This window comes from Tamandua tetradactyla, chromosome 9 (assembly GCF_023851605.1).
Source record: "Tamandua tetradactyla isolate mTamTet1 chromosome 9, mTamTet1.pri, whole genome shotgun sequence".
Classification (NCBI taxonomy): Eukaryota; Metazoa; Chordata; class Mammalia; order Pilosa; family Myrmecophagidae; genus Tamandua; species Tamandua tetradactyla.
In genome coordinates this window covers 114,113,964-114,129,063 of record NC_135335.1, presented here as the reverse complement: position 1 = coordinate 114,129,063, position 15,100 = coordinate 114,113,964, and the positions used below count along the sequence as shown (strand labels likewise).

The 15,100-nt window shown below is 38.7% G+C and overlaps 1 protein-coding gene and 1 long non-coding RNA gene across 8 annotated transcripts in view; one reads left to right on the top strand and one right to left on the bottom strand.

Annotated features, from left to right (window-relative positions):
• SREK1 (splicing regulatory glutamic acid and lysine rich protein 1) overlaps positions 1-5,932 on the bottom strand; it is a 57,639-nt gene extending 51,707 nt beyond the window's left edge. Inside the window, exon 1 of one of the 5 annotated variants that reach the window (XM_077117350.1) lies at positions 5,631-5,932. In XM_077117350.1, coding sequence (XP_076973465.1) covers positions 5,631-5,791 — 161 coding nt within the window. In that variant the 5' untranslated portion in view covers positions 5,792-5,932. Of the gene's footprint in view, positions 1-1,005; positions 3,106-5,340; positions 5,557-5,630 lie in introns of those variants that run through there. The other 4 variants (XM_077117349.1, XM_077117357.1, XM_077117352.1 and 1 more) reach the window with 4 other exon arrangements.
• Positions 5,933-5,962: 30 nt separating this feature from the next.
• Positions 5,963-14,349, top strand: LOC143647389 (uncharacterized). Of its 3 annotated transcripts, none has more exons than XR_013158025.1 (5): positions 5,963-6,037; positions 9,216-9,278; positions 9,895-9,986; positions 13,096-13,263; positions 13,566-14,349. It is a non-coding gene; the product is annotated as an uncharacterized LOC143647389 (long non-coding RNA). The 3 variants fall into 3 exon arrangements; XR_013158023.1 differs by having other exon boundaries at positions 9,216-9,323; XR_013158024.1 differs by lacking the exon at positions 9,216-9,278 and having other exon boundaries at positions 5,978-6,037.
• The last annotated feature ends 751 nt before the right edge of the window (positions 14,350-15,100 follow it).

Here is a 15,100-nt window from a genome sequence, read left to right as displayed (position 1 = left end):
AAAAATGTGATTTCCAGACAAAAGACGTTATAAATAAAATTTTATATTATGTGCAAAAGAGTAAACTCTCGCTAATCCTCCTTGATTCAGTTCAAGCAAGACAGGCCTACAGGAGAAAGGAATCAAACATACAGCACAGATGAAAACCAACTTTTCCATAATTTGAATCCATTTTTTTATATTCAAAAAACTGCAAAAAAAATTGCTATCTTCATGGACCTGGTGATCATTTTGTCAACTTGTCTATAATTACTTTCAAAGTAAGTCTGTAATGGTCTTTTAGTAAGGAAGAAACACCCTAAATTAAATATATAGCTAATCTACAACATAAATATACAATCCTTTAAAACATTAAGAATTTTTCACACTAAAAAAGGAGTGATTACTTAAAAAGATATCATATATGACTGTTCAACAATAATTTAGTTTACAAAACAGAAACCACTGAAACTATATTTCCTAAACTGACAGATCCTTTTAAGAAAGAATAAAAACTTAAATAATTACTATTGGAAACTAATATTTCCAAATGCCCGTAATTGAAATCCACTTCATTTTAAATTTAACATATCCACAGGAATATGAAATCTGAGCCTGGTTTCTAAATCAACTAAGACATGCCACCAAAATTTGAGAGGCACAGAACTAGCTGAAAGAGGCTGTTTCTGTCCGAAACAGCATTATTATGAGCATGTGGGTGCCAAACATGGTGACACCATTCTGCGGCTTTAAGCAATTTTCTTAATCTTCACCTCCAATTTTCCTTCTTTAAAAAGAGAGTATCAACTTATATTTGTTTTATATAAATGTAAACATTTGAGCTGTTTCAGAAGAGGTAGTAACACTATTTCATTTTGAACATTGTAAGCTTAAATATGATACAGTGGCAAGACTAAATACAAATAACAAATACCTCCGTAAACAAATGTATATTATTTCAAAATCAGTTTCCAAATATTATTAGATCTTTAGTTCTAGTATATCTAAACCATTAAATAGACTTACTTTTTAAAATTGAATGGAGCTGAGACTCAGCATCAAGGGACTGAGAAAACCTTCTCAACCAAAAGGGGGAAGAGTGAAATAAGACCAAGTGTCAATGGCTGAGAGATTCCAGAGTCCAGAGGTTATCCTGGAGGTTATTCTTAGGCATTAAGTAGATATCACCTTGTTATCCAAGATGTAATGGAGAGGCTGGAGGGAACTGCCTGAAAACGTAGAGCTGTGTTCCAGTAGTCACGTTTCTTGATGATGATGGTATAATGATATAGCTTTCACAATGTGACTGTGTGATTGTGAAAACCTGTGTCTGATGCTCCTTTTATCTACCTTGTCAACAGATGAGCAGAACATATGGAATTAAAAATGAATAATAGGGGGAATAAATGTTAAAATAAATTTAGTTTGAAATGCTGGTGAGCAATGAAAGGGAGGGGTGAGGGGTATGGTATGTATAATTTTTTTTCTGTTTTCGTTTTCTTTTTCTGAACAGATGCAAATGTTCCAAGAAATGATCATGATGATGAATATGCAACTATGTGATGATATTGTGAATTACTGATTTATATGTGGAACAGCATGATCAAAATAATAATGTTCGAGTTTATTTGGTGTTTTTTGATATTTAAAAAAAAAACTGAATGGGGTTATCATTTGAAAATATAACTCTGACCCATAGTTTTAATTTTTAAAAGGGGAGTTTCATATTCCATTTGGTCTAAATGCCTCTACAGAAAGTAGCAATACTTTCTTCCTTCAACCTCAGTTGCTAAATCAATTTTCTTCTTTTTTTTTTGCATGGGCTGGCACCAGAATCAAACCCGGGTCTCTGGCATAGCAGGCAAGAACTCTGCCCGCTGAGCCACCGCAGCCTGCACCTAAATCAATTTTTGTTTTGTCTTTTACCCCTTATATAATCATTGAAAAAACAAAAACAAAAACAATTCCTTACTGTGTGTTAAATGCACAAATCATAGAACCAACTTCTTGACCATCAGTTAAATTTCCTGGGCCCTAACTGGCTATTTTGTTTTTCATTAATCACAGTGATGGCACTGTACAACCTTTTTGAAGGTCAATTTAGTAACAGTATATCCAATATTTTAATACATTAATATATATCCTTTGAGAATCTGTCAAAAAGGATACAACTCAAATCATGGGGAAAATATAGAGAGTTTTATGTACAAAAATATTGACATATTTATTAACAGGGTGTCTCAGTGGGGCTTTGGTGATACTTTGCATAATTTTTCCTTGTGTTATGAACTGGTGACATCCACTAAATGCCAGTAGGCCCTCCAATCATTGAAAATCAAAATAAAATTTTTCATATCCTGCTTAGTGAAATCTACTAGTCATTACACAAAAAAAGCAATCAAACCATTCAACAGAACTTCAGAAACACACAAACACAGCATACTTAAGATACATTACAGTCTTTAAATATTACTTTAATAAAATGCAGCAATATGAAAAATGTTTATTAGGGGAAAACGTTCACAATCATAACGTATGAACCCTTTGATTACATTATATTAAACACATGAAAAAAGACTAAAGGGAAATACATAGGTATGGGGAGGTTTTGATAATATGGTTGGATCACAGCTTGCGTGTTTCTTTTTCTCTTTTTCATAAAGTGGCTATATTAGTTATTCTAATTTTTAAACTAAACTTAATTAGCTTATAAATTTTTACCTTTCTTAGTTCTCTTGAAGACCACAGAAGAAAACCAACAACGAAAAAAACAACATAGGCAGAATATCTGGTATCAGAAAAAAAGGTAAGAGTATCCTTTGGGGATTAGCGACTTGAAGGGGGTCACAGGGGAACTTCTAGGGTAGCAGATAACATTTCTCTGGGTGCTGGTTACATGGGTCTGTTCGCTTTGTGAAAATTCATCAAGCTGTATGTACATTTATGATCTGTGCACTTTTCTGTATGCAAATTATATTTTAATGGGAATTTACTTTAAAAAATAACAGATTTCTTACTTCTGTAAAAAGGTTTTCAGGAGCTATGAAATGCATTTATTGTACAAAAGTTAAGATAGTAATTCTGAATACTTAGCATCTGACAGCATCAAAAAGGATGACAAATTACAAAGAATTCTTAATGTTTACATTGACGGTTTACACAAATTTTTACTGTTTAAAAATGAAAAAGAAAATGAATCTGCCTTATGTCAAAAGAATTAAATTTAAAATTTGAATTTTCACCTTAGGATTTTAATGAGAAACTATTTTCACATTGTGTTAGAGAAACATATTTCCAAATTTAAAACAAATGAATTTCTAATAAGCTTCCAAAGACTAATCATAAAATACTGTTTATGTGACACTGCAAAGCAATTATTTATATCCTTAATCCAACTATTACTACTGCATTTTTATCCATTTCAGCCCAAATTTGCAAACATACCTTTGATAAATAAGAATCGGGTAATGACAACTTCATTACAGAGCAGAAAACCTGTTAATAAGGAATGTCAAGAGCTAAAAAAAATAAGAATAAGAGAACTAGTATTTTCACCAGGGTGAAAAACTAGTTAAGGGTTTTGTCTAGCACATATTTTAATTTATGTTACCATTTTGCTAAGTGTACTACAGTTTGTGATATACTAACTCCATTTCAATGCACCATAAGTTTAAAAAAGCCTAACTTTTACTAATAACATTTGATTTCAAAAAAACAACACATCAAAATGTGTCAGTTAAAAACTGACACCATATTGCACCCAAAACCTAGTTTTCAACCACATAATTGGAATTAGGATGGCCATGAAAAATACTCTATGATAATATTTCTTCCATCTATGAAACACCCTACTGCAACAACACTGAAAGCAAGGTAAACTTACAAAAGCTGTGTGCACAAAACATTATACGGACTGATTTCAATTCTTGCAGGATACAACATGCCTTCAAATACTTTCTAATTATCAAGAAATGTTCTGAGTGCTTAAATGAAAAGATGGCTGAAAGCATTTTCAAAGGTCAATACATCCAAAGCTATACAGGCCACCGCCAATCAATCAAGATGTAAGGGCAGGTGGACTTAAGCAGTATTTTTTGGAAAAAGCATATTAACTTCTAATTACAAATTAATTACTAAATACAATTTAGATAAACCCAGACTATGGGTCATTCTACAAAACAAAGTCAACTTCAAGGCTAAATGTCAATGTCATGAAACAAACAGTAAGCAAAAGGATCTGTTCTAAAGTAAATGAGGTAACGAAATGCAATGGGCGACCTCTGATTATATCCTGGCTCAAAGGGAAGAAGTATTAGAATAACCAGGAAAGTTAAAATATGAACTACATATTACATATTATTTTATCAGTGTTAAATTTCCTGGGTATAACTGTATTGTGGTTATGTAAGAGAATTTCCCTGTTCTTAAGAAATGCACCTTAAGTGTTTAGAATGAAGGGCCGTGATTGCCTGCAACTATTTTTTAAAAAGACCTGAGTTGGTAATCTATGAATGCAGGTGAAAGGAACAAGAGGGTTCAATGCACTATTCTTTCCATTTTTTCTATACATTTGAGCACTTAAAAACAAAAAAACTTAAAAAGTAAAATTCGAAAATCCAAATACCCACTTTTATTAGTATCTACACAGTATCACTATTATATAGTAACACATAAAGACGAAGAAAATTGGTTCTGATTACATCACTGAAATAAACCAAATAAAATGTAAATAAAAAATAGAAAACTTCAAAGGATTTTGAGATAATGAACAAAATATGCAAGATTTTGTGATTCTAAGCTCCACCTTAAAAATAATATTAATATAAATAAATCTTATGTGTGTAAGAAGATGAATACTCTTCAAATCCCTTACAAGTTTTGTGAGTAGATATGGTATGAGAGAAATCTTATCACTTCTAATTACACTACTTGGGAAGTGGCTGCGACCTGTGAATACTAGTCAAAATCTAGGTTTTAAAAGTATACAGCAGGGATAATCCTGCATCAATACTTTTCTGAAAGGTACGACCTTCCAGGAGGAAAATGTACCATGTTGCCAAAAGGGTGAAGAGGCTTGATGTTTAAGAGCACGGACGAGCTCGGGTGGCTAAGCCAAGATGCTATGAAGTTTCTGAACAGCACCCTCGGGACCAGAGCCCTAATTCCATCTTATCAACCGCAGGCTTTCTGCTCCGCGATAAGCGCCCGACGCTGAGGCCCTAACAACTGGGCAGGTCACGGGCGCAGCCCCCGCGGCTTCCACACGGCGAGGAGCCAGCGGGCGTTCGCCATGAGGACTGTTCTAGGCCCACCTGCGGCCATCTTAAATTCGGGAAAAAAAAAGAGGGGGTGGGCACTGACTTCGGAGACCCGGCAGCCACGACCACAAGTCCCGAAGGCACGGGAACGGCAACCTCTAAACCGTCTGTAAAGGCTCCGCGCAGAAGTGAATAACCAGAGTCTGACCCGCTAGGAGGGCAAAACCGCAGGGCCCCAGGCCACGGCGCCCTAATCAAAAATGGGCACCAAGGTAAGTCAGGGCGGTCACGTGACGAGCCCCGCGCGCCCCCGGCCGCGCTCTCCCCCACGCCTCGGGTCCTAAGGTCTCGATGGCGCCCGCGCCCCTCCCCCAACCGAGCTCGCGCACTTACTCCGGGGGGTAGAGCCGCAGCTCTTCGATTTCTCCTAGGAAAGAAAAAAGCGTCCGCATCTGCTCGCTGGTCACCGCCGACGACAGATTCGTCACCTGAATCACCGCCGTAGGGGTAAGGCCGAAGCCCAGGCCCAAACCGAAGCCACCGCCGCTGTTCATTCCGATCCCGCGGCCGCTGTCTTTCCGCTCCCCAACGTCCACGACGCGTCAGCGACGGAACCTGGAACACGGAGAACGCGCGGCCCCGAGCGCGCTCCCGCTGGCGAATTCACGGCGCCGGGCAGGTCTAGCCACCCACTTCGCAACTCTCTTGCTCCCCCGCGCCGGCCGGAAGCGTCGCCTCGGCAACGGGGCGGGTCTCGCGCGGATCTGGATGCGGGCTCCCGGGCGATTGGGCTGGAGGAGGTAGTTTCCGTTTCATCCCTGCTTTTCTCCTTCTCCCCGCCAGGATTGCCTATCGGTTAGATGCGGGTGTTCCTGCGAACACGGGCGACCCTTCTGCTTCCGGTCTTTCCTCCGGGTGGGCCTGGGAAGGCAGGGGCGCGCCGGTGGGGACCGTGAGGGCGCCGGCCCGGCCTGGGGCGCGACGTGAGCGTTTGCGGGCGGCCCCTCAGCGCGCGAGCGCTACCAAGACGCGTCGGGCCGGCGTCTCGGCTCGGAGAAAGCGCGGGACGTTTACAGATGGTGTAGACTGGAAGACGGAAGGAAGCAGTCGGATGAAGGCTGTGCGGCCGTCGTTTATATGGCCGCTCCCCAGATAGTAGTGTTTATCGAGGGTTACGCGCCGCCCAGACGGCCAGACAAAGGCGCGGAGCAGTCACGGGCCGCCTCGTGCAGCCGCAGCCGGAGGAGCAGGCATTCCGCGGGGCAGCGCGTCTCACACCCACGCAGGAGTCGGCTAGGGCAAAGTGGTCTTCAGAATACTGAGACGTTATTGGCATTTGTTCATTTCGTTGACATTTGGCCTGGGGCAGCCAAAGCAGTGGTGGGGAAAACTGCTGGCATGTTAGCAAGAATCCAGGCAGTAACAGCAAACTGCACTGGTGGTAGTGTTTTATATTCTCCACCTCCATACACTCACACACTATTAAACATTTGTCTGAATTTCAAGTAAGTTAGTTTCACTTAATTTCCTTGAGAAAGGAGTGAAAGTATTGTTAGATCTTGACCCTAATGTATTTGTCTTTTTTTTTTTTTTTTTTTTTTTTGCTGTAGGGACTCATGTAATAGAAGGGATTTTATTATCATTTTAAAATTTTGTATTTTGCAGTACTTTCAAGCTTAGAAAACGGTTGCAGAAATAATACAACCCCCAAATTGAGATGTACTTGTCTTTTGAATGATAATGTGTGAAGAAATGGAAAGTACTTATGCTCCATGCCCAAGTAGGAGGGTTGTCTTCAGAAATAGCACTTAGGCACTTGTTTTGACTTTCCATGCAAGTTTTTTTAGACTTGGGTCCACCACTTTGAGCTTGACAGCCTTCCAGTGCTTGAAGATTTTCTGCTGAAGTCATAAGTGATGTTAACAAATGTGATTTTTTGGACATTGCAAAATGAGATGTGGCAGCATGTGGAAGATCTCCATGAATCAAGGAACAACTGTTTTCCAAATGACCAATACGTGGTGTTTTTAAATCAAAAAGGTTCATTCAAAGTACGGGATAGGCCAATGGATTTTAATGTTACAGAATGTGGAAAGTTCACTAAGGGTTTCAGGCTGAAATTCCACATTGCAACTAACTCTAAGAAACTACCACTTGTCCATTTTGATATGGTATCAAAGAAGAATAGCTAGAATTATCTGGAAAGGCTATGAAGTTACTTTTCCCTTTTCTAACTGTTTACTGTGTTCAGCAAATAAGAATTAGCCAGTCAAGGAGGGAGGAAGTTTCAAATTTGGAAGTCACAGAACACATTTGAAGGTAGAAAGAAATAAAAGCTACCCGTTTGGAAATATCTGTATGGACATACGTTAGTGTGATGTCCCAATATGAGTAATTTGGGCGGTGAATAAAAAAATATATGCAAAGTCACCTTGAGGGACTGGGAAGAAAGGAGAAAATATTCAACTTTCCGTTTTGGAGAATTTCTGATATTCTCGCAAGCAGTGGGGACAACCAAATCAACAGGCTGAGGCCTCAATCTTGGGGTTTGCCCCTATGAAACTTACTCCTGCAAAGGGAAAGCTAAACTCCCCCTGGCAGTGTGGGACAGGACTCCTGGAAATAGGCTGGAACCCGGCATCATGGAATTGAGAAAGCCTTCTTGACCAAAAAGGGGAAGAGAAATGAAACAAAGTAAAAGTTCAGTGGCTGAAAAATTTCAAACGAGAGTTTGAAGGTTATTCTTTTGCATTATACAGATATCCCTTTTTAGTTTATGGTGTGTTTAGAGTGGATAGAGGAATAACTACCTGCAACTGTAGAGCTGTGTTCCAGTAGCTTTGATTCTTGAAGATGACTATATAACTATATAGCTTTTACAGTGTGACTGTGGGATTGTGAAAACGTTGTGTCTGATGCTCCTTTTATCCGGAGTATGGACAGATGAGTGAAAAACTATTATAAATAAATATTAGGGGGGATAAGGGGTAAAATAAATTGGGTAGATTGAAATACTAGTGTCAATGAGAGTGAGGGGTAAGGTCCATGGTAGGTAAGAATTTTTTCTTTTTTCTTTTTATTTATTTTTCTGGAGTGATGCAAATGTTCTAAAAATGATCATGGTAATGATACACAATTGTGTGATGATATTGTGAGCCATTGACAGCACGCATGTGAAGATTTGTCAATAAAAATAGATTTTAAGAACTATATGGAGCAGTGCAACGGTGGCTCAGTGGCAAAATTCTCCCCTGCCATGCTGGAGACCTGGGTTTGTTTCCCAGAGCCTGCCCAGGCAAAAAAAAAAATACATATACGTATATATGTGTGTGTGTGTGTGTGTGTGTGTGTGTGTGTATGTATGGACACACACTTGATTTTGGTTATACTTACCAGTGATTTTGGTGCTCCTGAAATCCAACCATGGATCCCTAAACAATTAACAACCAATTGTTTAGAACAGTTATTCTCAGACCTTGGTGTGCATTAGAATCACCTAGAAGGCTTGTTAAGACACAGATTGCTGCTCCCCTCCCCAGAGTTTCTAATTCATAGATCTGGAGTGAGTGGGACCTGAGATTTTTAATTTCTAGAAAGTTTTCACCTGCTGTTTCTGGTTGTGGCCTGGGAACCCCACTTTGAGAACCACTGGTTTAGAAGGTTGTCAAAACAGCACAATGAGCAGAGTTTAATAATCAACTGTTGATGACAAAGCAGAGAGAGGAATTTAGGTCTCTTCCATGGGAGATTGGGTAAACAGTGCCATAACTAGGACCAATAATACAAAGATAAATGGCTTTGTGAGGAAAGACCAGAAAATACTGAGATGTGTTATGAACAGGTTTCTGAAATGAAATTTAGGAAAAATGTCTAGACCTAGTATATGTTTTGTAATTTAAGCTTAAGAGTAGATACAGTTAGTCCAGGAACATGCATAGCTTCAGTACAGTGACTAGCATTTTAAATTTGTTCTTATAGGACAAACTCAAGAAACAGCCCAAAGCAAGCAAAACAGAGCCAGGAGGAAACCCAGGAGAGAGGGTAATCACAGAAGTCAAGGGAGAAGAAAGTTTTAAATAGGAAAAAGTAAGAAGTGGGGAGGAAAAAATGGTGAAAGGTACAAAATGCTGCCAAGATGGCAAGATCAGGGATATAAAGTGTCCCTGGGTGGAGACAATGTGACCATTGCAGAGAATAGCAGCATGCAACAGTTTAAAAGCAAGAACAACAGTCTCACTTCCTTTGACCTCCTCTATGAACCTCCCAGCGATGCTCAGCGACCCTGGTCCTGTTCCAGGCCCCTCACATTAGCCAACATCAGGTTGTTTTACCCTGGCCCCCTCAAATCTGTTTTAGAATTCTAACTTCCATGCCCCATCCTAGCCTCTAACCTCTGTAATTATGATCATGACCCCAGTTTACAGCAGGTTCCTCAGCACCAGTCCTCCTGGCTCCATCTGCTTCCTGACCCAACACCTTCTAAAACAAAAAAAGACACGCAGTAACAAAAGTTTCAGTAAAGGAGGCGAGGGCACCATAAGAGAAGGCTCTGGCCCATTGCAGCAAACCAGAAACCAAAAATAAGAAAGATAAACTCCAGTAAATAACAAAATGAGAAAAATATGTATTAAAATGTTTGTGTATTTATTAACTTTAGACCGAGGAGATGACCTTGGAGGGAGCAGTTCTGAGGCGTGCAGAGACAGGAATAGGACACTTGAGTGATGTATAAGCTGAGGAGTATGCCCAGTAAGTGAGGCTTTGGTGCCTGTGCCGGTTTGAAACTGTTGTGTACCCCAGAAAAACCATGTTCTTTAATCCTCATTCAGTATTGCTGGGATCTTTTTTATTGTTTCTGTGGAGTTGCGACCCACCCAATTGTGGATGGGACCTTTTGATTAGGTGGCTTCCAGGGAGATGTGTCTCCACCCGTTCAAGGTGGGATTGCTTACTGGAGCCTTTAAGAGGGGACCATTTTGAGACAGCTTCAATGTGACTTCCACCAACAAAGACCTTGGAGAGGCAGAAGGAAAATATCTCCAGGGAAGTCCTTTGAAACGAGAAGGCAGAGACCCCAGCAGATTCCATCTACTAGCTGACAGGTGCTCCAGACCCATCAGCCTTTCTTGAACCAAGATATCTTTATATGGATGCCCTAGTTTGGACATTTTTATAGCCTTAGATCTTTAAACTTGCAACTTAATAATTATCTTTTTAAAAGCCATTCCGTTTCTGGTATATTCCATTCTGGCAGCTTTAACAAACTAAAACAGTGCCTTTGTTTAGTCTTCTTGTTTTGCGTCTCTAACAGATGAGATCTGTACAGTTCTACTCTATGGAATTTGAGAGGAAATTTTAACAGTAGGGAATATTGAGCAACAATTTCCGGTAGCAGGGGTCTATGAGTAACCCTGTATTCGAAGGAAGAGAGCTGGCTATAGCTCAGGGCGACAGGAAAGCCCTAGGAATAAAAGAAAATTCATTGTGCTAGAAACAATCGGAAAAGGAGAGCTTGAGGTGTTTGTGCGTGTATGCAATGTGCTTTGGAGTTGGATTCTTCTAGAAATAAAGCTGAAACTCTTAGTCTTTCCCTGTGCGAACCCACATAGCCCTCTTCTTTCAGAATCCAGAATGCAACATCAGCTTATGATATGTCTAGTGAGCTGGATTTAAAAACATCTGTTTGGCATTACAGTTTTTGTTGTATTACTAACAAATGACAGCTAGCTTAGAAAAGAAAATGTTAACAATGATGTCAAGAGTATTTCAAGGAGTAGAAGAAATATTTGCACACAAAAAATCTTGAGAAGGAATGTGACTAGAGCAGCTTTAGGAACTTTAATAGACTTTGACCAGTCTAAAAACACAAAAATATATAAGGTGTTAAATAGAGTTTCTGGAAGAATTGCACAAACAAATCTTAGGAAGGGAAGTAAAAAGAGAAACTCTGAGAACTTCAGCAGCAGACATTCAAAAACCATCTCCAGAGTACAGCCAATAAGGTTAATCCACTCCAATATTTCCCTAGTTCCTTGCAACCATTGATCTGCTTTCTATTTCTATGCATGTGCTTTTTCTGGAAATTAATAGAATATTGGAACAGAAATAAATACAATCACACAATGTAGGGTATTTCATGTCCCATTTCTAACACTGAGCATTGTGCTTGGAGGTTCATTTATGCTGGAGCATTTACAATGCTGCATGAATATTCAACATTTTATTTTCTGTTCAACAGTTGATGGCAATTTAGACTGTTTCCATTTTTTTGTATTGTGAATAATGCTAGTGTGAACATTCATGCACAAGTCTCATTTCATTGGGTAGATGCCAAGGGGTGGAATTTCTGGGTCATATGTTACGTTTAGGTTTAACTTTTAAGAACGTTTTCCAAAGTGACTGTACCATTTTTCATTCCCACTAGCAGTTTATGAGGGTTTCAGCTGCTCTGCGTCCTTGCCTACTCTTAGTATTGTTATTCTTTTTTATTATAGCCATTCTAGTGCATGTGAAATGGCACCTCATTATGGTTTTGATTTGCATTTCCCTAAAGGCTAATACTGTTGAGTAACTTTTCATGTGCTTATTGTCCACTCATATATCTTCTCTAGTGAAATGTTTATTCAAATATTCAAATCTTTTGTCATTTTTAAATTGGATTATTTATCTTTTTTTATAGAATTCAAAGAGTCCTTTATACTTCTGGATACAAGTCTTTTCTCAGGCATATGATTTGCAAATATGTCTTTCCGTTCTGTAATTTGTCTTTTCATTTTTATAATGGTATCTTTTAAAAAGGCAAAAGTTATTTATTTTTATGAAATCCAAATTACAAATGTTTTCTTTATGCATTGTGCTTTTATTATCACCTCTAATAAATCTTTGCCTAACCCAAGTTCACAAAGATATTTGCCTGTGTTTTTTTTTCTAGAAGTTTTATAGTTTTAGTCTTTATATTTAGGTCTCTCATCCATTTTTAGCTATATTTTATATATGATGTGAGGTACAGGTCTATATTTAGTTTGTTTGTTTTTGTATCTGATATCAAATTGTTCTAATACCATTTATTGAAAAGTCTATACTTTACCTCCTGACTTGTCTGGGCACCTTTCTCAAAATTCAGTTGACTGTAAATTCACGAGTTTGTTTCTGCGCTCTCAATTCTGTTCCACTGATCTATAGTTCTATCCTTATACTAATACCACAGCCTTAATTATTATAGGTTTATTTTAAAATTGAGTAGATTAAGCCATCCAAATTTATTCTTTTCCAATTTTTTTTTACTATTCTGGGTCCTTTTAATTTCCTAATAACTTTTGAGATCAGGTTATCCATTTCTAAAAGCAAAACAAAACAGTTTTCTGGGATTGTGTGAGGAATTATATTGAATCTAAATGTCAGGTTGGGAACAAATTTAAGCACTCCAATCCATAAATATGGACTATATCTCCGTTTATTTAATTTTTAAAAATTAATCTCAGCAGTGTTTTGGGGAGCGTTCCAGAGTGTTTTGCATTTCTTTATTTTTTCCTAAGTATTTTATCCCTTTTGATGCTATTGGAAATGGAATTGTTTTCTTAGTTTCATTTTTAAATTGTTCATAGCTATTACATAGAAAAAAATTATATTTGCATATTGATCTTATATCCCTAGGCCTTGTTATACCAGTAGCTTTTTTGTAGACTCTTTTGAATTTTTTACATAGAGGATCATGATTTGTGAAGAGTATTTCTTTTTTCCAGTCTGTATGCCTTCATTTTTTCTTTTGTTATTGTATTGGCTAGGACCTCCAGAATATTGTTGAGTAGAAATGGTGAGAACAGACATCCTTATGTATCTGTGTATGCTTGTGTTTTAGTTTCCTAAGCTGCTTAAAGCAATATCATGAAATGGGTTCAGCTTAAGCAATGGAAATGTATTCGCTTCCAGTTAAAGTCTGGGAAAATGTCCAAATCAAGCCATTATCAAGGCAATGCTTTCTTCCTGAAGGTTGGCTGCCAATGATCCTTGGCTCTTCTGACATATGGTAAGGCACATGGTGGCATCTGATAATCTCTCCCTTCTCTTGCAAGTTTTGCCCCTTTCCACGTCCGCCCCTCTCCCCCACCCCCTTCATTCCATTTATAAAGAAATGCAGTAAGAGGACTAAGACTCATCCTGAGTGAGGCGGGTCACATCTTAACTGAAGCCGCCTTGTCAAAGGTCCTACTTACAATGAGTCCACACCCAGAGGAATTTATTAAATTTAAGAGCATGTCTTTTAGGGGTACATACAGCTTCAAACCACCACAGCTTTTATCCTAGCATGTCTCTATCCTTGTATTTCAGCAGTAGAGAAGCTGCTCACCCAGCAAGAGCACAGTGCTGGGCAACTGTATGACTGCGGGAGCATAAGCCCTAGTGAAGCCACACAATTCTACAGGTCTTCCCAGCGAAGACGCCAAAACCAGGAAGGAAAAGCCCTGCCTCTTGCAGTGACTCTCCAGCACCCTCTATTGACAAAGTTTAGCATTGTGCCAGCTGGCAAAGAAAAAAAATATGTATAAGAGGCCAGATTCATTTTCACAGAGAAGGTAATGAAGGATAAATTTGAAGCCAAGAAGCAATAAATTAATAACTGCATCTGTCTCTTCTGTTGTGTGTGGGTATTAATGTCCCTGCACACTTTTTTCTTATTTAAAAATTTTAGCTTGCTTCCTACATGTTACCCCTCTTGTCTGAATAGCATGGTTGTCATCCAGTGATTGGCCTGAGATTGTGCTAAAATAGTTAAAGCCAGTAAGGTTTCTGGTTCTTGCAATGGGTTTGGATATGGGTTGATGAATAAATTCAAAGTTTAGGTAGTTTTCAACTCTGTCCCAGTTTTGCTTCTTATCAGTCCCTCTCGGATGTCCCCTGTGCATGCATACAGCCCACCAGTTAGGCAGGGCATGTAGAAAACTTGGCTAGCCTTGCTGTGGCTCTCTTATTACCAAGATATCCCTGTTAAATTTCTTACTAATCATCTGGTCTGCCACTCAACCCAACCAGACCTAAGTTTACAGAATTTCAGATAGTCCCCATTCATTTCCTATCAAATTTACTACTTTTGCTGACTACACTGTTGGTATCCGATTTCAGCCCTTTGTTCCAAATCAAGTCAGCCCCTTCTGGCAATGAAGATACCAGTTTCCATGACCAGCTCCAACCTCATAAAACTTCCATGGCATTGCTGAAGGGGGTGAGATTGGGAGCAGCTCCAGGCAACAAAACCACACACTACCACTGTTCTTACCTGTGGTTCAGCAATTTTTCATGAATAAATACTTCACCAATCATTCTTTGACTTTGATCTATTTCCAGAGCCTTTACATGGCTGATTTTCACAGCTTTGTCCAGTTTTGGGGAGGATAATTTTTGCCATCCCCTTTACTTCCCCATGACAAGAAGTCCCTGCCAGTGTACTTTCAAATGGACAGTTTTTCACCACTAGTAATAGTTTCATGATAAAATACTGTCATTTCTTTGAGGTTCCCAAGGGGGCAGCACCCTGTATGAACAAGCTCTAGAAACCTGAAGTCTGAATTTAAATAATAATAGTTTCCCTCATTTCATATCAAATTGTTCACAGATGAAGAAATTAAAGCACAGAGAGATCCATTCAACAAATATTTATTGAGTACAGACTATGTGTCAGGCACAGTTCTAGGTGTTGGGGACACAATGGTGAACAAAACAATCCCTACCACATAAATGACTGTACTATTATGTTTTTGGTTTGTAACTCTACTTTTTTATTTCCTACAGGATCTAAAATGCAAATGCCATGAAAAACATGATAAATCAATGGTTTTGAACCCATACTGTATAAATATATACTTTTC